The 25,172-nt window shown below is 34.3% G+C and overlaps 1 protein-coding gene across 4 annotated transcripts in view; it reads left to right on the top strand.

The window, feature by feature from the left end:
- Positions 1 to 25,172, top strand: part of UPF2 (UPF2 regulator of nonsense mediated mRNA decay) — a gene marked incomplete at its 3' end in the record, with an annotated part of 114,445 nt that overhangs the window by 6,845 nt on the left and 82,428 nt on the right. For all 4 annotated transcript variants that reach the window (XM_081300465.1, XM_081300466.1, XM_081300468.1 and 1 more), the window contains exons 3-7: positions 1,153 to 1,932; positions 9,753 to 9,913; positions 17,802 to 17,999; positions 21,474 to 21,623; positions 22,811 to 22,914. In XM_081300465.1, coding sequence (XP_081156591.1) covers positions 1,153 to 1,932; positions 9,753 to 9,913; positions 17,802 to 17,999; positions 21,474 to 21,623; positions 22,811 to 22,914 — 1,393 coding nt within the window. The remainder of the gene's footprint in view (positions 1 to 1,152; positions 1,933 to 9,752; positions 9,914 to 17,801; positions 18,000 to 21,473; positions 21,624 to 22,810; positions 22,915 to 25,172) is intronic.

The following is a 25,172-nucleotide window of genomic DNA, read 5'->3' on the forward strand; positions in this document are numbered from 1 at the left end:
ACAGGCTCTTTTTTTTTTTTTTTTTAATGTTTTTATTTATTTATTATTTTTTAGGTGTAGGTGGACACAACACAATGACTTTATTTTTATGTGGTGCCGAGGATCAAACCCGGATCCCACCTGTGCTAGGCAAGCGCTCTACCACTCAGCCACAATCCCAGCCCCCTCACAGACTCTTAAAGTCAGATTATTCTTCTCTCAACCCTGCTGAAATTATTTTATTACATCTGCAATCTAAACTAGTTTCATCTCTTCAGTGGAAAAGTGGATGTATCTATGTTTAGCCATTGTTTTTAGGATAAGTTGAGTTTATTCACTTTCTATTAAAGGGCTTTTAACTGATAGTTTTCATTGCTTTCCAAATTTTTAAAATTATGCTTGAATTTTTAGCAAGTGCTTTCTTGAAAGTTTCATTAATGCTCAGTATGGAAAAAAGTATCTAGTATTTCAAAACAGTTTTTTATGCTGGGTTAGAGCACTTGCCCTAGCTTTTGAGAGTCTCCGGATTCAATCGTTAGTACCTCAAAAAAGAAAAAAGAATTTTTTTTTTCTCGCAAAACATTTTAAATAAATTTTCTTAAAATGCTTAATTTTCCCCCCCCATATTGGAGATCAAACATAGGGCCTCATGCATTCCAGGCAAGCACTCTTGTCACTAAGCCTAGCCCTATAATGATTATTTGTTGAAATATTTTTTGTGGACAGTTTTTTTCTGTATTTATCCCATGTTTTTGCTTGCTTTACATTTTACATCCTTCATGAGCATATTTTATTTTTCATATGGGCAGACTGATTTTTAATTTTGTTTTTGTTGTTTTTTGTAGTGCTGGGGATTTAACCCAGGATCTTACGCACATTAGTAAGCACTCCACCACTGAGTCCCACCACAACCCACATTTTTAAATTTTGATCTAGTTGTTTTCAATCCTTTGCTGTACTCACATGAAGTATTAATCAGCATATTGAGCTCTCATTGTGTTAAGTCATTAATAAAATGTCTTAAAAAGTAATTAAAAGTCAATTTGTGTTTTGTTCCTCTTGGATTCTGATATTACACTTACATGATTACTTTTTCATTGGTGTTTATTCTTATGGGCTTTATCAATGATGCTTTGAAATATATGTTTACTTATGTTTTTGTTTTTTATATAGAGAAAAAGAAGAATCCCTTCAGCTTCATCAGGAGGCTTGGGAACGGCATCAATTAAGAAAGGAACTCCGTAGCAAAAATCAAAATGCTCCAGACAACCGACCAGAGGAAAATTTCTTTAGCCGCCTAGACTCGAGTTTGAAGAAAAATACTGCTTTTGTCAAGAAACTAAAAACTATTACGGAACAACAGAGAGACTCCTTGTCCCATGATTTTAATGGCCTAAATTTAAGCAAATACATTGCTGAAGCTGTAGCTTCCATTGTAGAAGCCAAACTAAAAATCTCTGATGTGAACTGTGCTGTGCACCTGTGTTCTCTGTTTCACCAGCGTTATGCCGACTTTGCCCCCTCACTTCTTCAGGTCTGGAAAAAACACTTCGAAGCAAGGAAAGAGGAGAAAACACCCAACATTACCAAGCTGAGAACTGATTTGCGTTTCATAGCAGAACTGACGATAGTTGGGATTTTCACTGACAAGGAAGGTCTTTCCTTAATCTATGAACAGCTAAAGAATATTATTAATGCTGATCGAGAATCCCACACTCATGTTTCTGTGGTGATTAGTTTCTGTCGCCATTGTGGAGATGATATTGCTGGACTTGTACCAAGGAGAGTAAAGAGTGCTGCAGAGAAGTTTAGTTTGAGTTTTCCTCCTAGTGAGATAATTAGTCCAGAGAAACAACAGCCTTTCCAGAATCTTTTAAAAGAGTACTTTACGTCTTTGACCAAACACCTGAAAAGGGACCACAGGGAGCTCCAGAATACTGAGAGACAAAACAGGTGATTTTCAAATGTTTCTCAGAATTGAGAATTTATTTTGGAGCTCATACTTAAAAATGTTTAAAGTCTTCATGCTACTGAAAGAACTTATGGAAAAGGGCTCCTTACAGGTGATTTTTTAACATTCCAGGAAAATTTCCAAGTATAACAGCTAAATACTCATGTTTAAATCGACAATAGATTTTGTTTCTGATTTTAAAAGAAATCTGGCACGTAGATGGTAATTTTTGCTTTGTGGATGTTTTATTCCTGCAATTTTAAAGTTTCCTTAATATTGAGTAAATTTTCTTTTTCTGTCACTTTAACTTCCCTGTTACTATTTTTTGTATGTTTTGATGTTCTCTCTCTAACTGGTTTGCTTTCATTGTTTTATACTTAAAATTGATAATGTCACTGCTGCTACTTGCTCTTTTTAAGAAATGAGTCATTCATTAGCAGTGGTATTTCAGACCAGAATTTTGAGAAATAGTGCATAAAATTACCTGTGAAAAATTTTCTTTGCAACTATAAAATGCTTTTATAGGAGGCTTCTTCTTGGGGGGCATCCATTTGAAATTCTAAAGGAATAGTGTGCTGTGGCTGTGGTAAATGATGAAGAGACCTGACAGGGGCTAACTTTGATTTAGACAAGATATTGTAGACTCAGTTGAAAATGCAAGGAGGAGTCACCAAGCTAGAGGTTGATATAGTTTGTGGACATTGAATCAACTTTTATGAAGGAGGGGTGAGGGGTTACAGAAAGGAGGTAACAGCAGTATATTTTTGGTGAATATAACTAGTTAAATTGCATGGTTGAGAACCTGGAATTACTATTTATCAGAAATTAGTAAGGGGGGAGAGGAGTACCTTTTTCTGTTCCCAAAAGCATGCAGTGGAGAATGGGACTGTCAGTAATTACCACTAGAAGATGATTGACTTGGCTAGAAGAGAACAATACTAACTATATGCCAGTAGAGGTATAGTTAGAACAGAGTCATGTAAATGCAGAAATTATGTGGTTAAAGCTGGTGGCCAAATGTCAATGAGAATTTAAGAAAACAATGTTGTTATTAATGATTCTTAAAAAAAAAAAAAAAAGGCCATATGTGTGGTAATAGATGCTTGTAGTCCCAGCTACTCAGGGGGCTGAGAGGTTCATTTGAACCCATCAGTTTGTGGACTGCCTGGACAACATAGCAAGACCTTCTTCGGGCATGGTGGCACATGCCTGTCATCCCAGTGGCTTGGGAGACTGAAGCAGAAGAATCATGAGTTCAAAGCCAGCCTCAGCAAAAAGCAAGACAATAAGCAACTAAGTGAGACCATGTCTCTAAATAAAATACGAAATAGGGCTGGGAATTGTCGCTCAGTGGCTGAGTGCCCCTAAATTCAATCCCTAGTATCCCCACCAAAAAAAGAATTTCTATCCTTGACTTGTATTTTGGAATTTTGATAGTTCTCACATATTTAAGGTTTCTTAATTGTGAATTCCATAATTTGTCATCTTCATAGTCTTTTCCCATACTTTTTAAAAATTTATTTATTTATTTATTTATTTTTAATATTTATTTTTTAGGTGTAGATGGACACAACACAATACCTTTATTTTTATGTGGTGCTGAGGATTGAACCCGGGCCCCGCCCATGCTAGGCGAATGCTCTACCGCTGAGCCACAATCCCAGCCCTTTTCCCATACTTTTTAAAAAAATATTTTTTAGTTTTAGGTGGACACAATGTTTTTTGTTTACTACATGTGGTGCTGAGGATTGAACCCAGTGCCTCACACATGCTCGGCGAGCGCTCTACCTCTGAGTCATATCCCCAGCCTTCTTTCCCCTACTCTCTATTTAATATATTCACAACTCTTTACTTTGTCAGTATGCTAATAAGTGATTAGTTTTATTGGCTACTTTAAGGGTATTTGTATATTTATTTTTGGTCTCACAGAATCTTAGAGAAAGTTTACAGTGATTTAATCTAGTCACCTCTCCAATTCAGAAATATACTTTACAGATTCATAATGGATCTTACCTAACATTGTTATTCCTCTTAATACCTCCCAAAGGAGCTCAGTGTTCTCTGAACCATTCCAGTGTTGAACACATGCATTTGCTTTGAATTCTTTGTTATATCAAGCTGAAATTGAACTCCCCATAAAATGGTTCATTTTAATTTAGGTTTCTTTTTTTTTCTTCCTGGTACAAATAGAATAAAGCTACTTAAAGTGAGAGTCATGAACTTTTTTACTTGTTCACAATGAATTAAGTATAAGATACTGAGTCAATATTTAGAAGTATTAAAGTAATTTTCTATTGCCATGATATTCTTTCTGTATTTTATGAAAATATCTGTAATGATTGGGGGAAAATCAGTCCTTTACCACAGATGTTTGATAAGCACTCGTGTGGGACATGTATCTTCTTTTATTCCCATTACATTAACTTAGATATTTGTAGACTGCCAGCATGTTTTCCGTATTAAATACCCCCAGTTCTTCAGTTTGTTCCAGGACTTCCAGGTACTCCACTATCCTTAGGACATTTGTTTTTGATGCATGCTTTTCTGTGACCTAAAATTGCTTTGGCTTTTATAATATCCTTTTCACTAGGCTTTTTTTCACTAAAGCCAGATCTCTCAAATGAACTGCTATCAAGCTATTTCTTCATCTTGAACTAATACTTTTTTAACCTGAAGTATGTACTTATGTAATTTAAACCTTTAAAGATGCTTTTGGCATACTACTTTAACTTAAAGATAATTTCGAATATTGATTTTATGTGTGTTAAGTATGTAGATAAATATATGAGAACGTATCTGCTGACCTTAAGCTTTGACAAGCATATCTTCTGTTTATTTATTATTCAAATTGTTGATAAACAACTTTGTGGCTTTCTTTAGAAATTTTTATTCATTTGGATACAGAACTATTAATCTATATTTATCAGAGAAGGTTACTTACCTAGTGTAGATTGATATTATCCTTGTGGAAGCCATTTGCCATGGGAGACTTTGTTCACTTACAGACATAATAATTTGGGGGATGTGAGAATCTTAATCATTGAAAACAGTTGGCATATGGCTTCATAAATCACTCATGCCATAGGATAGCTTCACTCCAAGCGTCATCTGTAGTGTAGATACAGATACCTGACTGAACAAATTAGTGCTGAGGAATGGATTAATGCCCAATCCCTGCTTGAGCCAATGTTAGTTTTTTCCCTTTTAAGGGTACATTAAAGTATACTGATAAAATAATCAGTTTCTAAAAGATTGTCCTTTCCAGCCAGGTGTGGTAGCACACCTCTGAAAACCTTAGCTACTAGGGAGGCTAAAAGACAGGAGGAGTGCAAGTTCAAGGCCAGGATGGACAACTTAGTGATACCCTGTCTGAAAAAAATAAAAAGAGCTGGGCATGTAACTCAGTGATAGAGGGTACCTGGGTTCCTTTCCCCCTACTAGGGAAAAAAATAGTTTCTTCTTCCCAATTATTATCTAGTAGGTGTTTTCATGGGAATAAGTCACTGTCAGTAGTTTCTCCCAGTAGGGTTTCTTTTTTGTCTCATAATGCTAGAAAACCAAGTACCAAGCTAGCTCATACTTAAGACTCATGTAGTTAAATTTTTTAAGCCTTTATTCATTATCTTTAAAAACAGTCAAACACGGAATTATTTTCAGTCTAGGACTCATAAGTACTCTCAATCATTTTAATGTAACTTGGGAGATAGCAGTGTTTATTAGAAGTTGTGAAGTCATGATGCAGTAAAGTTTGTACTTAAGAATTTATTCAACCAATTTTTTTTTTTTTTGTACTGGGAATTGAACCCAGGGGTACTTAACCACTGAACCACACCCCCAGACCTTTTTTTATATTTTATTTATAGACGGGGGTTGTACTGAGTTGCTTAGGGCCTTTCTAAGTTGCTAAGACTGGCTTTCAACTTATGATCCTCCTGCCTTAGCCTTTTGAGCCACTGGGATTACAGGCATGGGCCACCGTATCCAGCTTCAACCATTTTTTAAACAGACAAGTAAAATTTCTGGTCCTTTCTTAAAGACATCAGAGTGAATGAGCAAAAGAAGTGATTAGGGCTGGGGATGTGGCTCAAGTGGTAGCGTGCTTGCCTGGCATGCGTTTGGCCCGGGTTCGATCCTCAGCACCACATACAAACAAAGATGTTGGGGCTGGGGATGTGGCTCAAGCGGTAGCGCACTCACCTGGCATGCGTGTGGCCCGGGTTCGATCATCAGCACCACATACCAACAAAGATGTTGTGTCCGCCGAGAACTAAAAAATAAATATTAAAAATTCTCTCTTTCTCTCTCTCCTCTCTCACTCTCTTTAAAAAAGAAAAAAAAAAGATGTTGTGTCCGCCAAAAACTAAAAAATAAATATTAAAATTCTCTCTCTCTCTCTCTCTCTCTCTCTCTCTCTCTCTCTCTGTCTTTAAAAAAAAAGATGTAGGTAGAAAGAAGACATAAAATAAGAAAATAAAAAAAAGAAGTGATTAAATGAGTCATATTGAGCCTTCTAACTTATATTTGGACCTGTTTCATAGTTAATGGTAGCAGGTAGTTTTCATAAGTACTTAAGTAGCAGGTAGTTTCTTAGTACCTAAGAAAATTTGCAGTTTTAAGCAAACAATATGGTTGACCTTGGGTAAATTCTTTTTTCTTTCTTTTTTTTACATACAACCCTTCCATTCTTTTTAGTTGTAGATGGACATAATATCTTTATTTATATTTATTTATTTATTTAATGTGGCGCTGAGGATTGAACCCAGGGCCTCACGGTTGCAAGGCAAGTGCTCTACCCCTGAGCTACAACCCTAGTCCTGGGTTAGGTTAATTCTAATAAATTTGAATCTATAAATGTTTTATACGCATTTGGTTAAGTGATTTGGGGAGTTATAATTAATATTCATAAATTTTAATTTATCATCTAGTAATATTTGCCAATTTGGAGTTAATAGCTTTTTAGAAGTTTTGCCTTCTGTTATGTTCAGTGCTCTTAACTTTTCTTTCAAGTGAATTGTACCTATCCTTGTAGTAGGTTGTTTGATCAGTGGTAGTGTTTAAGCGTTGTTAAGTATAACCTCACTGTAGTTTAGACTTAAGGAAGTTCTAAATATTTAAGAGCTCTAAAATTGTTATCTCCTGTTTGATATTCTACTAATTTTGATTAAATGACTTTAATATATAGTAGTTGTTTAATAAACACTCAAATGGGTACAATTAGGCTTTACTATATATTCATCTTTTCAAAAGATAATACATCCATAATCAAATTAATTCGAAAATGAGGCCAGAAGGAAATTTGATAATTCTAGAGCAAATTTTTATGACAGTTTGACAGAATACAGGAGGACATAAAAAGTAAAACCCAGTGGTTTTTCTTTAGTCTCCTTCATGATAATTTTTTCAAGGTTTTGGCCATGTTATTTTATATGACGGCACAAGGGCAAAGTTAAAAAAGATGTTTCTGTATTCTTGCTGAGATTTTTTTTCTTTATTAATTTGGCTAATGGAAGATCAAAATAATACTTGGCATTGAAAGTCTTACCTTCCCTACAGTGTGCTTTGGCAGGGTTTTTTTCCCCCCCTTCGGAAAACACCATTTTACTTTAATATAATGTATGACCTGTATGATCTTAATTGATCTTCACATTACTCCTAAAAGAAACACCTTTATTTTGAAGGTAATAGATTTAGGGATTTAAGGAGTTGCCCAATATTACAAAGATCAGGTTCTTTGCTTCAGTGCTGTACTTTTCACAATTATATAATGCCCATTATTATCTGCATTTAGTACTTTTTCTTCTTTTTAAAATGTCTCTAGTGTTAGCCACTCTGTACTTACCAAGTTATACGTAAATGACGAACCTGAAAGAGACCATAAAGCACCTTGTACTGGGTAGGGTTGCTTTGATACATTCATTTGAGAGACATAATTTCAGTGTATAGAAGATAATTTTAACTTGAGGGTCAGCCTAGTCCAGTATTTAAGAGCGTGGATTCTGGAGCCAGAATTAGACCTTTACTCATTCATTCTGTAATCTGTAATTTGCTTCAAAAAGAACTCTTCAATTTTTACCAGTTAACGTATTTCTAATAATTCATTGCAAACATTTTAAAGTAGGCTACTTTTGAAAATCATTTATTTAATGGCTTAAAAAAAACAAAAAGCTTCCAAAATCACTTGTTTTAGAATTTCTGATTAAAAGTTCCCCCATGTTGGGTGTGGTGGCCTATGCCTGTAATCCCAGCAGCTCAGGAGGCTGAGGCAGGAGGATCACAAAGCAAAGTTTCTTTCATGGATTTTTAGGTTTTAAAATTCATTCATAAACTTATTAGATGAAGCTTTGTTTTTGCCTATAATATCAGTTTGGAATAAATGTTTGAAGAGCGGATAAAATTGTTTTTTAATAATATTTTTTAGAGTTTTTAGAGAAACACTGAATTATCATCATTAGACTATTTTTACATTTTTCTAATGTTGGTAGAATGATATTGTCTAATATATATTTAAATTATAAGAAAATTAGCTTTAAAAATTCTAATTTTAGACCCTGAGAGGCCAGATTTGAAAAAGGGAAAATTATTGAAATTAATGACATGCTTGTAAATAGGAACTGATTTTCTTAACATAGAAAATGTTATTTGGATTGTTTCAGAATTTCAACAGAAGTTTTTGTGAGAATAGATTAACAAAGGAAAGTTTGGAAATTGTTCCAAATAAGAGAGAAGAATAAGTCTAGGCATAATTATTCTACTTTATTTTCTTCTACTATTAAGATGATGTATCTTAAAAAATAAAACTAAAAACTCATTTTCTTTTGTGTTTATAAGAAAACTGAAATGACAAGTAATGAGAAAACTTCTAAGTTTTACTTTCGAAAATGACTTAATTTATAATTTATGATTGACTTAAAAACCTGTGTTGTATTGCATTATGGTTTATAAATTTCAGATGTTATACCACCACATAAATATTTAATACAGAAAAATTGGACCTTTTGTATAAGTTTCAACTATTTATCCTGATATGGTGGGAATTTTGACTAAATTTTGGTATTTTCCAGTAGTTTTGCATTTGTAATCATAGGTGACCTATTGGTATAGTGTTATAAAGTGAAAGAATAATTGTATCTTCTAGTCTCCTCAAGATAACCTGGACTTGGGTAAGTGGGTTGCTCAATTAATATTTGTAAAATGGATAAATAACCAGTATTTGTAGTGTAATTTAAGAATTGGATCTATGGGTGATGTGGGCTTCTCAAGATACAGTCTTGATTCATACCATTATGGAAGTTTAACTGATTCTGTTTTTGAACCTATTCAAAACTGTTGCTTTTGTAATCTGACTTTTGGTTACATGTATGAGTATGGCGTAACAATATTAAATAATTTAATTTATAGTACATTGTTAAACATGACACTTATGATAAAATCATTGTGGAGGTTTAAGGATAACTGATTCTATAACTTGTTGCTTTGGAAAACTAATTTGTTAATTGCATTAAATATTTTTTGATTAATTGTATCACAGGAGAGTATTGCTGTAACAAAATAATCTTTCATTATTTAGTTGTATATGGTTAAATATTAAAGGCATTTTGAATGCATCATATTTTTTGAGGGAATTTTAATTGTTTAAATCATTTGATTATATATATTTTAATTTTCAGATATATCTAGAAAATGTAATAAAAATTTAAGTTATCAAGGAAGGTTGTACTAAATTTGTGTTTCGAGAAGATCGGATTTTTATGGTACATTTCCCATGTAACAACACATGTGTGCTTTGATGAGTTTATCAGATTATTTCATCATTTGCTTATAGGCGTATTCTACATTCTAAAGGGGAGCTAAGTGAAGATAGACATAAACAGTATGAAGAATTTGCTATGTCTTATCAGAAACTGCTGGCAAATTCTCAATCCTTAGCAGATCTTTTGGATGAAAATATGCCAGATCTTCCTCAGGACAAACCAACACCAGAAGGTAAGGTGTCTTTATAAGCACTAACATTTACCTTTAGCCTTGTCAAATGTATATTATTGAAAATTTAAGTTTAAAATGGCTTCAAAATATTTTAAATGAAGAAATGGTATCAAGGTCTAATAAATAACCTTGAAAAATTATTTGAACTGCATCCTCAAATAGTAAAGACTTTATACCTAGAGAATAATTATTAAGTCATTATAGTAAGTTCCTTCAGCTTCTTTTTAATAGATATCCTCAGATTATATCCAAACAGGGACCTGTCTTACACTGTACTTGGGATTACAGAAAGATTTACTTGATAAGGTAATAAGAAGGTGAACTGGATATTGGGATTCTAATGTTTCTTTATCCTTATTTTTGATTTATTTGTTTTGAATGATATCTTAAAGTGTTGATAGAACTGAAGTTTACTTTGTTGTTTTATGAGATGAATTATTAGTAAAAGGAGTTATTTTTCGTATTATTTCAAAGGTGTTTTAAACTTCCTTATTCTTTTTCAGCTGATAGGGTTCTTAATACTTTTACCTCATTAAAACAAATATTTGATAAAATAATTATGGCTACATTAGGTAGATAAGTATTAACAAATCATTAATCTTTAAAACATCCTGTCCCCAGATCTAGATGCGGATGAGCTTCCTGCATTAGAGTGTGGAAAGGGATCCTCCACCACAAGTGCCATTGGCAGGTCTGAAAGGCAGGTAGCTAGCTGGTTTACACTAATTAGCAAGTAGTGAGGCCACAGCACACATTTGGATTTTATGGATAAGATGCTTATTTACAGAGGCAAAGAAAGGAGAAAGAACCAATTGTAAGGCTGAGTTTCTAGTCCATTTCTCAAACTATTGGAATAAAAAAACAACTACTAAGAAAGTAATTCAGGGGCTGGGGATGTGGCTCAAGCGGTAGTGTGCTTGTCTGGCATGCGCGCAGCGCTGGGTTCGATCCTCAGCACCACATACAAATAACGATGTAGTGTCCACCGAAAAACTAAAGAATAAATATTAAAAAATTCTCAAAAAAAAAAAAAGTAAGAAAGTAATTCAGGCTGGAGTTGTGGTAGAGCGCTTGCCTAGCACATGTGAGGCACTGAGTTTGATCCTCAGCACGACATGCACAAAATAAAGTTATTAAAAAAAGAAAAAAGAAAAAAAAAGAAATTCAGTCCTTGGGATGTAGCTCAGTGGTAGGCACTTGCTTAACATGTGTGAGATCCTCAGTTCAGTCCCTAATACCACAAAATAATAGTAATGATAATCCAGTAATCCCATATACTTAAAAATCTTGAATGAAATATTTGTGAAGCATGATTTTATAATAAGAGATGCATTTTGTGTTCACATCTGCAAAAAGGAATAGCTATTGTATACTCTGCATTTATTTTATTAAATTTACATATAATCATGTGCATGATTTTTAGTAATTTTTTATTTCAAAAATGAACTGGTCTCATTCAAGAGGTTGAAGTAGGAGGATGCAAATTTGAGGCCTCAGCAACTTAGCAAGTCTGTCTCAAAATAAAATTGAAAAAGAAGTAGGGATATAGCTTTGTGGTAGATTTACTAGCCTATTATGTGCAAGACCCTGTGATCAATCCCCAGTGTCACTGAAAACAAACAAGAAAAAGAGTGAGTCTCAAACTGGGGCCCCACTCTCATTCATCTCAGCATTGCTGGGGATTGAACCTACACCCTTAAGCATACTAGGCAAGCTGTCTACCACTGTGCTACATCCCCAACCCAAACTTTTTAATTTTTTAAAGAAGTTTCATTGTAGAATTTGTGTTTTTGTTGAGTCTGACTGATTTTTTATACTTTTCTCAGTATATTTTTAATGATATTTTAGAACCGAAATCTTTTCGTAATAATTAGCATCCTTTGGTATTTGTTTAGTTGGTTTCTTTACTGTTTTTCCCCAAAGAAATTGTATTGAATTCTAGGCTAATTTTAAATTTTAAATGAATTTAAAAGGTATCTTTAGGCCTTTTCCAGAGATAATAGATCTTGGTAAAATTCTGGCATTTTTAGAAGGTATTTTCATATGGTATAGAATTTTAGGGTAAGTTTTTTCTTCCTTGCAATATAAATTAAAGATGTTGCTTGTCTTCTAGCTTGCATTGTTTCCAGTGAGAAAGCTGCTATCATTTTTATCTTTGTTCTTATTTATATAACTCGACATTCTGTCTAGTTGCTTTAACATGTTTTTAACTATCATTGATTTTAAAAAACTTAAGTATGAGTAGCTTGGGTAGTTTTCTTTTTCTTTTTCTTTTTATAACTTTATTTTGTTTATTGATTTTTTTTTTTTTATGAGGTGCTGAGGATCGAACCCAGTGCCTCACACATACAAGGCAAGTGCTCTACCACTGAGCCACAACCCCAGCCTATTGGGTAGTTTTCTTTGTTTCTTGTGCTTGGGTCTCATTAAACTTCTCAGATCTGAGCATGTGTAGTTTCATCTGTCCAATATGGAAGGTCTTGAACTTCATTTCTTCAAATGTATTCTGTTTTTCCCTTTGTCTCTTCTCCTATGGATACTCTATTACAACTATATTAGATCATGGGAAGTGGCCCCCATAGCTCAGTGGTGTGCTATTCTTTAGTGTTTTTATTCAATAGTGTTTTATTTATTTTTTAGTTTTCGGCAGACACAACATCTTTGTTTGTATGTGGTGCTGAGGATTGAACCCGGACCGCAGGCATGCCAGGCAAGCGTGCTACCTCTTGAGCCACATCCCCAACCTATTCAATAGTTTTTTAAAAAATATATATATATTTTTAGTTGTAGTTGAACACAATACATTTATTTTTATGTGGTGTTGAGGAACAAACCCAGGGCCTCACATGTGCTAGGCAAGCACTCTACCGCTGAGCCACAACCCCACCATCTATTCAGTAGTTTTTTGTCTCTGTGTTTATTGGATAGTTTACTATTGCGATGTCTTCAAGTTCACTAATCTTCTTTCATAGTATCTTATGTTCTTTGACAAACTCTAGAAGCCACATATATTTTTCTTGTCCCTAATGTGTTCATTCTGTCTTCTAATTATATGAAATACAGATACAATAATTTTTAATGTCTTTGTTTACTAATTTTACCGTTGGTGTTCATTTCTGAATTGGTTTTATTTTTTTATTTTTATTTTTTTAGAGAGAGAGAGAGAATTTTTTTTACCATTTATTTTTTAGTTTTCGGCAGACACAACATCTTTGTTTGTTTGTGGTGCTAATCGAACCAGGGCCGCACGCATGCCAGGCGAGTGCTCTACCACTTGAGCCACATCCCCAGCCCCCTGAATTGGTTTTAATTAACAGTAATTGACTAATCTCTTTTGTATGGTGATTTTTCTTTTTCTTTTTTAAATATTTTTATTTTAGTTGTTGATAGACCTTTATTTTCATTTATTTATATGCTGAGAATTAAACCCAGTGCCTCACACATGCCAGGCAAGTGTGCTACTGCTGAGCCCCAGCCCCTCTATGGTAATTTTTCTACTTCTTTCATCCCTGGTCATAATTTATTGGAAGTGCTGGATATTTTTGAATTCTTATAAATATCCTTGAGCTTTCTTCTGGACACAGTTGAGTTACTTATAAACAGTTTCATATTCGAAAGGAAAAGACAATCCCTGAGTCTAGGACTAATTTTCCCTAATACCAAAGCAGTACCCTTCTTGACTATCTGATTTCTTAACAATTAGAAGATTTTTGCAGTCTGCCTAATGGGCTTACAGGCTGTTTGTGGCCTCATGTGAATTCCTAAGTAAATACTTATACTTTTGAGTAGTTATTTTCCCATTCTCACATGAGATACACATCAGTACTCAAATGAACATTTAAGGAGTATCCCACTGCACATCTTTGAGGCCTTCCTGCCTTTGGGCTGATTTTTCATTTTTAGTACTCTGTTCTGGGAACTATAGCTGCCTTGGCTAGAGTCCTGCTGAATTTTCAGCTTTGTTGTCCTCATCTCAGGGAGACAGATTGCTGGGCTCTGCCTCGCTCCACCTTACTTGGCTATGGCCTAAAAAATCTAGGTAGTAAGCTAGGGCAATTGTAAGATTGGTTTTTTTTTTTTTTTTTTTGGGGGGGTGGTTATTGTTTGTTTGCCCTCTCTCCGGAATTAGTTTTCTGTTCTGCCTAATGTCCAGTGTTTGAAATGTCCATTGTTTTGGGCCTGGAGGTTAGTTCAATGGTAGATTTTTTATACTATTCTGTAGCTGTTTTTTTAGTTAAATCACGTATTTTAGATATATTTTCATATGAATATATATAAAGCCATCTAATTCTGTTAAGTGATGCATAATACTACCCTGTTGTATAATTTTGTTATAATTTACTTGCCCTCTATTGATTGACATTTAAGTTCTTTAAAGTTTCAGGTATTTTAGTCAGTGAGTGCTGAAACAAAATCTCTGAACTTTCCTTTATGCACACTGATATTTCCAGGATAAATTCTTAGAAGAAGAATTCTTGAGTTAATAGAATATATGCATTTTAGGTTTCAGTATATAATGCCCATGTTTTCTTCCAAAGAAATTTACATGCCTGTGTTTATAAGAATGATTATTTCCCTTTATACTTGCGATGTTGCAGTTCTTGGTTTTAAAATTCTAAGCGAGGTTTAACCTGCATCTTTATGATTATTGGCTCTTTTATCAATATATTCTTTCTGTGGAATTTTTGTTGTCATTCTTTACACTCCCTCCCACTGTTTCTCCCAAGTATGTCTTTTATTGATTTGTAAAAGCACTTTGTGTATTAAGGATATTATTCTTTTTCATATGCAGTACAAATATTTTCCCCCACAATTTTCTGGGGGGGGTGGATAATTTTTTTTTTTTTTGCTTTGGAGAAGTTAAATTTTTTTTCATGATTTAGTGCTAATACATTATTTTTTAGTTATGCAAAATATTCATGCATATTTTAGAATAAAAGTGAAAGTTTTCTATCAGGTCCACTCTATTTTCCAAGGTAACCAATATTAGTAAACTTTATAGGAATGTGTCCAGACTTTTTTTTTTAAACACAAAATGTATGTAATCTGGCATCTATAAATACAGGTTTTTTGTTAATTTAGATCAATATTATTTTGCATGTTTTCCTTTTTTTTTTTTAATAGAGAGCTACCTGAGTTAGTTCATGTAGAAATAACTTGTTCCTCTTAACACCTAATTGGTATTACTTAATTGTCTAACACTAAGTAACAGTTGTCCAGCTGCTATATAACAAAACACTATAGACTGGGTAACTTATAAACAACAGAAGTTTATTGCTCACAGGTCAGGAATTTCAAGATCGGGGACTCAGCACATTTAATATCTGAAAGGCTTGCTGTCTGCTTTATAGTAGTACCATCTTGCTGTCTTACTTGGTGAAAGTGATGAACAAGCTCCCTGCTGCCTCTTTTATAAGGGCATTCATCCTATTCATGAGGATTGAGTTCTCTTGACCAAAGACCTCATCTCTCAAAGCCCAGCTTTTAATACTGTTTAAGGTTTCAGCATGGGGATATTAAAATATTTGCACCATAGCAGTAGTGTTTATATGTGGATTATTAGCCTTTATCTTATTAATAGATATTTAGATGTTTTTTTTCTGTTTTTGCTGTTAGAAACAGTGTTGTAATAGACATTTATAAATCATGGTTCATATTTGTTGTTATTTCTAAGACATTTAAAAAGTAACAAGGTCTTGTAGGATCAAGATTATGCTTATTTTAATTATTGATAAGACACTGAATAATCATTCCCTTATCAGTCCATACTCATATCTTACTAAAGATGTGAGTGCTTTCTCTCTCTCTCCCCTCCCTCCCTCCCCCCCTCCCTCTCCTTCTTTCTTTCTTTCTTCTGAAGATTGAACCAGGGATGATTTACCACTGATCTCCATCCTCAGTTCTCTTTTATTTTTTGAGACAACATGTCCCTAAATACTCTAGGCCAGCCTTGATCTTCTGACTCTCCTGCCTCAATGTTTCCAGTAGCTGGAATTAGAGGCATGTGACATACCTGGCAGGATGAGTTCTTCCTTCTCCACTGACTTGTCAACATTTGATGGAGTCTGTCTTTTAAATTTTTTATAATCCAGAGTTAAAGTGAATTGTTTTATTTAGTTTTATCATACTTAGTACTGAAGTGAAGGATCTTTTCATATGCTCTTACCTGTTTGGAGGCTTTATCCATTTTTGCATTGGAATTTTTGTATTTGCATATAAAGTTTTTTCTGGGGAAAAAACCCACATTTTTCTGTACTTTCACACTGAATACTTCTGCCAAGTGTGTTTTTACCCCCACACTGACCGTACCTGTTTGATCCTAGAATTTAATTAAATTCTGACCACTATTTATCTAGAATTAGCATTACCTCTCACAAGTGACGGGCTTACTTCTAGAAAACTACCCCCCATTTAAGAGGCCACTTGCAAGTCTGACCTCCTATAATTTGACGGATGCACTATAAATCCCAGGTTCTAATGAATACCTCCTCTGCTTTGATAATTTGCTAGAATGACTTACAGAACTTGGGAGAACATTTTAAATTTACCTTTTTATTATTAAAGATGTTGTGTAGGGTGCAGATGACAGCCAAACGAGGAGGAGGTATGTAGGGTAAGTTCAGAAGCAGAACCCTCTGTCTCTGTTGAGTAAGGGTGGCATCCCTCCCTGCACGAGTTTGTGATCATTCACTAACATGAAAGTTCATAAAGTCTCCTTGTTCAAAAGATTTTATAGAGCTTAATCCTTACTTCCCAACCTTCCCTGAGGGTAAGGAGAAAGTGTTAACCCTGTATTCAAGTGCTAACCCTTAATCTTTCTTTTTTTTCTTTTTCTTTTTTTTTTTTTAAAGAGAAAGGGAGAGAGAGAAAGAGAGAGAGAGAATTTTAATATTTATTTTTTAGTTATCGGCGGACACAACATCTTTGTTTGTATGTGGTGCTGAGAATCGAACCCGGGCCTCACGCATGCCAGGCGAGCACGCTACCGCTTGAGCCACATCCCCAGCCCCAACCCTTAATCTTTCTGTTGACTGGCCCCATCCTGAGGTTTAGGGCCTTCCCCTCAGTTACCTCATTAGCATAATCACCAGTAAGATTCATGAGGCTTCTTATGAATAACAGAAGACTCATATTACTTTGGATACACCAAGTTTTAAGGAGTTCTGTGCAGGGAACCAGGGACAAAGACCATGTATGTTTTATTATCCTATATATCTTATGAATATTAACATTTTATATTAGTATTATTTTAAGGGTGTATGGCCTATTTGTGAAGATGTAAAGAGTATGTAAGTGTGACATAAATGGTACAGAAGGTTGGTGATTACTCAAAAACGCTTTATAGAAGGTGTGGGCCCTTAAGCTGAATGTTTTAGGAATGACCAAGCTTATGTATTTTCTTATTTTGGTTTTAAGTTTCATGAAAGTAGTCCCAACATATCAGATGGCTACTTAATCTCCTATTGATTGTTTAAAACAAATCTGAGAGAAAAGCATCTTTATCTTATGCTATTATCTTTTCCATTCTGATTTAGGACCTTACTAAAAAAAATTCATGACTTGATGTTAAAAATGGCCACATATACAATCCCAAGTGCTTGTTGACTGCAGAAGCTCCTGTCAATCAAGATTAAATAGCTATAAAATTGAAAATTAAGAATATAATGTCGGGCTGGGGATGTGGCTCAAGCGGTAGCGCGCTCGCCTGGCATGCATGCAGCCCGGGTTCGATCCTCAGCACCACATACAAACAAAGATGTTGTGTCCGCTGAAAACTAAAATAAATAAATAAATATTAAAATTAAAAAAAAAAGAAAAAGAATATAATGTCATGTTTACCATGCTATCCTGCAATGATATTAATTATCTGTGGTTTATTTTACTATAGAACATGGGCCTGGAATTGATATATTTACACCTGGTAAACCTGGAGAATATGACTTGGAAGGTGGCATATGGGAAGATGAAGATGCTCGGAATTTTTATGAGAATCTCATTGATTTGAAAGCTTTTGTTCCAGCCATCTTGTTTAAAGACAATGAAAAAAGTTGTCAGAACAAAGAATCTAGCAAAGATGATTCCAAAGGTAAATTCTAGAGGACAAAAACTAAGTGCTGCAAAAAATCAGCTTTAAAAAAAATAAAAGTTGTAATATGAACATTATATTAGGTGTTTTTTTTTTTTTTTTTTTTTTTTGTGGTGGTGCTAGGGGTTGAACCCAGGGCATTGTGCATGTGAGGCAAGCATGCTACCAACTGAGCTATATCTCCAACCTTGTAATATGAACATTATATTAAATGAATGACAGAATAATGTGGAGTAGAGCATTAAAAGATGATAATTAATACACTTTCCCCAGAGTCAATACATTTAAATTAGCATGTATTAATTTGAAAGTGTTTGTTTTTAATATCTTAAGAGTGATTTCTTATGAGATCTTGGTAAGACTCCAACTTTCCCACTCAGATTGTTGGGGAAAGTGTAAGCACTAAAGAGCATTAATTTAAAATTATTAACTTTGTCTCAGGGTGCTGCATCATTTGTCTGGATTCTACCATTCCTCCCCACCATGCTATACTTTACTTCCTTATGTATGCCAACTTATTTTCCTTGGATAAATAATAAATATCTTGAGAGCAAGGATCACATTTTAAGCTTTTTTTTGAATGTTTAGTAGCTTAGTGTGATTTCAAATATATAGTCAAAAATCAGTAAATGCCTTTTTGATTGTAAGACATCAAGAAACATTGGGGAGTAAATATATTTTAAAAGATGAATGAAAGAGAAAATAGCAGTCTATTTTCATTTAGAGATAGCATGATCCAATGGCATTTGCAGGTAAATGGATAGAACTAGAAAATATTATGCTAAGTGAAATAAGCCAATCCCCAAAAACCAAAGGCCGAATGTTTTCTCCGATAAGTGGATGCTGATCCATAGTGGGGGGTGAGTAGGGAAAAATGAAGGAACTTTGGATTGTGCAGAGGGAAAGAACTGTGGGGATGGGAAGGACAGTAGAATGAGACACTATTACCCTATGTATACATATGATTACACTACTGGTGTGATTCTGCACCATGAGAAGTTGTGCTCCAGTTGAATGTGTCAAAATGCATTCAGCTGGGGCTGGGGATGTGGCTCAAGCGGTAGCGTGCTCGCCTGGCATGCGTGTGGCCTGGGTTCGATCCTCAGCACCACATACAAACAAAGATGTTGTGTCTGCCGATAACTAAAAAATAAATATTAAAATTAAAAAAAATGCATTCAACTGTCATATATTAGAACAAATTTAAAAATTAAAAAAAGAAACAGCATAATCCATACTAAGTTAGAGCTCTCATTCTCCTAAATATGTTATGGCATCAGGTATCAATAAGACATTTCTGCTTTTAATGCAGAAATTAGGTGATTAGTGGACATAATAGAGAAAGCTGAGAAATATGTTTTAGCGTAAGTTCTTTTTTAAAAGATATTTTTAGTTGTAGATGGACATAATACCTTAATTTATTTTTTATTCCAATTTGTTATATATGATAGCAGAATGCATTGCAATTCATATTACACATACAGAGCACAATTTTTCATATCTTTGATTGTATACAAAGTATATTCACACCATTCGTGTCTTCATACATGTACTTTGGATATTGATGTCCTTTTCTTTCCACTGTCTTTCCTACCTCCATGCCCCCTCCCTTTTCTCTCACCCATTTGCCCTATCTAGAATTCATCTAATTTTCCCATGCCCCCCAACCTATTATGAATCAACATCCTTATATCAGAGAAAACATTTGGCATTTGTTTTTTTGGGGATTTGCTAACTTCACTTAGCATTATATTCTCCAACTCCATCCATTTACCTGCAAAAGCCATGATTTTATTTTCTCTCTCTCTTTTTTTTTTTTTTTTTTGTGGTGCTGGGAATTGAACCCAGGACTTTGTACATGCAAGGCAAGCACTTTACCAACTGAGCTACATCCCCATCTCCAATTTTATTCTCTTTTAATGCTGAATAATATTCCATTGTGACAATACCTTTAATTAATTAATTAATTTATTTATTTTTATGTGGTATGGGGGATTGAACCCAGTTCCTTACACATACTAGGCAAGCACTCTACCCCTGGCCCCTAAGCATAAATTCTTTGAATTCAGATTTTTTTTTGGGGGGGGGGAATTTTTACTTAATAAAAAAATTTAAACACAAAAGAAGGTAGTAGAGTGAATTTGAATTTACCCATCATCCAAATTCAACATTTATGAACATTTTGCAAATCTTGTTGCACTAAGATTTTAGCTATTTTACTTTGATATATCCCATGTTTGGATTTCCTCTAACTCCTGACCTCTAAGTTAAAAGGATCTTTTTCTTCTTTTAAAAAATATTTATTTTTTAGTTATAGGTGGCATACTGTTTTTATTTTATTTTGTGTGGTGCTGAGGATCGAACCCAGTGCTTCATACATGTAGGTGAGCGCTCTACTTCCTGAGCCACAGCCCCAGTCCAAAAAGGATATTTTTCTAATTAATTTTTCTGTATCTACTGTCTTTTGTTTTTCTAATTTATTTTGTATTGCTGCCAAGCCAGGTTTTTTTTTTTTTTTTTTAAAGAGAGAGGGGAGAGAGAGAATTTTAATATTTATTTTTTAGTTTTTGGCGGACACAACATCTTTGTTTGTATGTGGTGCTGAGGATCGAACCCAGACCGCACGCATGCCAGGCGAGCGCGCTACTGCTTCAGCCACATCCCCAGCCCCCAAGTCAGTTTTTTAAAAAAACATATTTATTTTTAAATTGTAGTTGGACACAATACCTTTATTTTATTTTATTATGTGGTGCTGAGTATTGAACCCAGGGGCTCGCATGTGCTAGGCGAGTGCTCTGCAGCTGAGCCACAACCCCAGCCCTCCCAAGTCAGTTTTTGTATCAAATCACATTTAAATATTATATCTTGGTCATTACCCTGCAAAGGCATATTGTGTAAAGGAGAAAGTTTGAACTTCTTAATTTGGCATTTGAGACCTTTTTTTAATCAGCTTGATTTCCCCTCATCTTTAGCACAGATCCTCATGCTGTAGTTGCCCATCCATCAGTCCATCTCTTTACTTTTATTCTGTATGCTATTTATTCATTAAAGTTACGGTCATTGTTCTCAATAAGCATAATGTATTTTACACCTTTGTTTTTGTGGTGCTGGGGATTGAATTCAGGGCCTTATTCTTGGTAGGTGCACATTCTACCACAGAGCTACATTCTTTGCACTACACATTTGTATTTTATAAAATCAACACATATATACATAATACATATACACATAATGAATGCACCAAATATATGTGTAGTTTCTAAAACAAGTGGTGCAGATTTTGTTGATCCTTATCTTTTTTGCAAGCACTCTATGTGCAAGCACTCTTTTTTGCAAGATTCTGTGTGACATTTAGTTCAGATATACTTGTTCTTTTTTTTTTTTTCCTTTTAATTTTTATTTCCTGTAGTGGCAGGAATCAAAACTCACACAAATTCTCTACCAACTGAGAAGCCCCTTGTTCTTTGTTTTTAGAGTTAAAAGAACCTAAGGATAATAAAGAGGTATCAAGTCCTGAAGACTTGGAACTTGAGTTAGAGAATCTAGAAATTAATGATGACACCTTGGAATTAGAGGGTGGAGATGAAGCTGAAGATCTTACAAAGAAACTTCTTGATGAACAAGGTAAAGGACTATTTCATGAATTTTCATTTTTGATTATTTTGTACACAAAACTATTGCCTAAAAATATGGATCTTTTCTCTTTAATTCTCTTTTTTTCTTTTTATTTTTTGGCAGTACTGGTGATTGAACTCACGGTATCATGAATGTTTGTCATGCACTCCCATTCCCTACCGACCTAATTCTGTTTTTTAATTCCCTATTTTTTTGTTGTGTTCAGGCTATCACTTTTAGAATTAGTTTTAGGACAAAAATACTACCCAATATTATGTGACTATAAGCTTTATCATTTAAATTATACATATCTTAAGATATTTCTGACAACGTGCTAGCATTGTCCTGGTATTTTAATTCTGTGATTTGCTTTAAAAACTTAAAATGAATGTATTTGAAAGTTGTCTAAAATGATTAAAAAATAGAACTCCAACTAGCATATCAGTTTGTGTTAATTTTATCTTTATGATAGAGTATGTTTTATATTTAATAATAAAAATATTCATTATTCTCTAAATACTTCCTATTGAGTTTTATTACTTAGGATTCTTTATTAGAAATATACCTTTTGTCTGTTGATTTCATTGTTTCCTACTGCAGATTTTCTTTACTAGTGAAAGGAGGGTAGTTATTGCTGGAGGATGCCCTATGCTTAAATCACATCAACTAATGACATTGAGGAAAAGAGAATTTCTCTCCTACTAACTGTATATTAATATCACAGAAGGACTTTGGCTAGTCCTATGTCATTCTGTGCAGCCCAGAAAAATCATAGTATGCTGTGCTTTGATTGGCAGCAGCTACCCCCATCAGAATCTCATGGAATGGGATGCTTAGCTCTTCAAAGGCAAGATTTGGGAGTGCTGTGTTGAAGACCATAGAGGATAGAATCTGGACAGATAAAAATATTAGATTTAGTATAAAGTTACATATATTTTATGAGTAAGTTTATGTTTCTTAATGCAAAAAGTTTACCTTTTTATGGATGATATCTGAACACTGGTAGTGATTTAGGGTTATGATTCTAGAGATTCCCAGGGTTTCTAGAAATACTTTTAAAATTGCTTAATGTTTTCATGGTTATGAAAAGAAGTCTAAGATGATCTATTTCCCAAATAACGGATAATTGGGTGCTTTTATTTTAATCTGTTTTCTGTGTAATTTTTAAACCTATTTTAAAACTACTTTTATATTAGAACAAGAGGATGAGGAAGCCAGCACTGGATCTCATCTCAAGCTCATTGTAGATGCTTTCCTCCAGCAATTACCCAACTGCGTCAACCGAGATCTGATAGACAAGGTATTCTGATTCTTGTGTAATTTTGCTCAAGCACATAGAACTTGCAGGAATCTTCTAATTTGTAATATTTGGCTTTTAGACTATTCAAACAATAAAATGAACCATTTCTTCCGATGGAGTCTTTTATGGGAATTCAACATAAACACATAAAGTTGGAGCTAATCTGTAGATGTTTTGTTTGGGAGTGGAACTGGCTCCAGAATCCTGTTGGCTTGATACCTTTTGCCTTCAAATAGAGATCCTTCAGTTTGGAAAATAGTGTCTTGAGAGGCTCTTAAAGTGTGGTCTTTGAATTCCTGATGGCATACAAGCCACTTTCAGGGGCTCTATGAGGTCATAACTTCTGATAAAATACTCAAACCTGGGCTGGAGAATACAGCTCAGTTGGTAGAGTGCTTGCCTTGCATGCACAAGGCCCTGGGTTCAATCCCCAGCACCAAACACACACGCACACAAAAATACTCAGACTCTTTTTTCCTTAAACTCTTTTTTGATGTTTGCAAAAATGATGGTGGTAAAGTTTTTAGCATTTTTAGCATGAATCAAGGCATTATTACCATTGTGTTCTTTACTGCCATGCATTTGTAATTAGTGCCACTTTTCCTTTATCTCTGTGATAAAGTCATAAAAATGAGTGATTTTATAATAGTTTAGTGTTTTTTCTGGAGTGGTGCTGGTGATTGAGTCCAGGATGCTCTGCCACTGAGCTATACCCAAACCTGATGTACCCTCTATCCTCCACCTTTTTCTTTTTTTTTTTGAGATAGCACGCCACTAAATTGCTTAGGTTGGCCTTCAACTTTGGCCCTTTTCAGGCACTCAAGTAGCTTGGAATACAGGCATGTACCACCACACTTGGCACACTTCATCCTTTGAATATATATCCTTTGAATCTGACCAAGTGTCAAGGACATGTAAAGCACTTCTTTCCTTAAGGTTGTCTCAAGGAAAATTATTTATGTGATGGAGTTGTAAGCTAACTAGTTGCTTTGATCATAGAATGCTATTTTTACTTGGTAGAACTAATGGATAAAACCACGGTTATTCTAACTTAGGAATTAGCAGAAATTTTTCTAAAATGAACTCTGAGTCCATCACTTCAAGGAAAATAATGAATAGTATTTATTACCAATGATTAATTTTGACTTTTTAGTGGGGCATGGTGGCACATGCTTGTAATTCCAGCAGCTTTGGAGTATGAGGCAAGAGGATTACAAATTCAAACTCAGCCTCATGGATTTAAGGGAGACCATGTCTCAAAATTTATAGCAGGTGAATTCACAGTGGCTAAACTGTGGAATCATCCTAGATGCTCATCAATAGATGAATGGATGAAGAAGCTGTGGTATATATACACAATGGAATATTACTGAACATTAAAAGAGGATAAAATTATGGCATCTCCAGGTAAATGGATGGAGTTGGAGAATATCATGCTAAGCAAAGTAATCCAATACCAAAAAAACTAAAGGCTGAATATTTTGTCTGATTAGTGGAAGCTGATCTATGATTGCGGGGGTGGGGAGGGTATGGGAAGAATGGAAGAACTTTGAATTGGGCAAAGGGGAGAGTGGGGAGGGGTTATGAAGGTAGGAAAGATGGTGGAATGGGATGGACATCATTAACCTAGGTATATGTATGATTGCACAAATGATGCGTCTCTACACTGTGTACAACCAGAGAATTGAAATGTTGCAATCTATTTACGTACAATGAATTAAAATTCATTCTGTTGTCATGTACAACTAAGTAGAACAAATAAAAAATAATAAAAAAAAATAATAAAAAATACATAAAGGGCTGGGGATGTGGTTTATTAGTTCAATGCCCCTGGTACCAAAAAAAAAAAAAAAAAAAAGACATTTTAACATGAATTTGAATCTTGGAAAACTTGTCTACCACCAAAAGTTTGACAGCTTTCCAATTCTTTTCTAAAGAGACTTTATTTACAAGACTTTTCTGATGAAATTACTGTGATACTAAATAATGTAATTTTAAAATATGTATATATTTAGATGATATGTGTTGGCTCAGTGAACTAGTTCTCTAAGTGGCCAGTTTATAGTGTTAAAAATCATGCTTAGGTGTTGAAGATCCACTCAAGGTATAAGGTATCCCGAAGGATTTCAACTTAATAGAACATGTCATGTTTATTAATCCTGTCTCGAATTCTACTTTGCGACTAACGCATGAGAAAATACCAGTTGTCAAGTTTGGGGATAATATCAAAATAAAATAATTAGTTACTAAAAGGATTT

This window comes from Spermophilus citellus, assembly GCF_964194105.1.
Source record: "Spermophilus citellus genome assembly, chromosome: 6".
Classification (NCBI taxonomy): domain Eukaryota; kingdom Metazoa; phylum Chordata; class Mammalia; order Rodentia; family Sciuridae; genus Spermophilus; species Spermophilus citellus.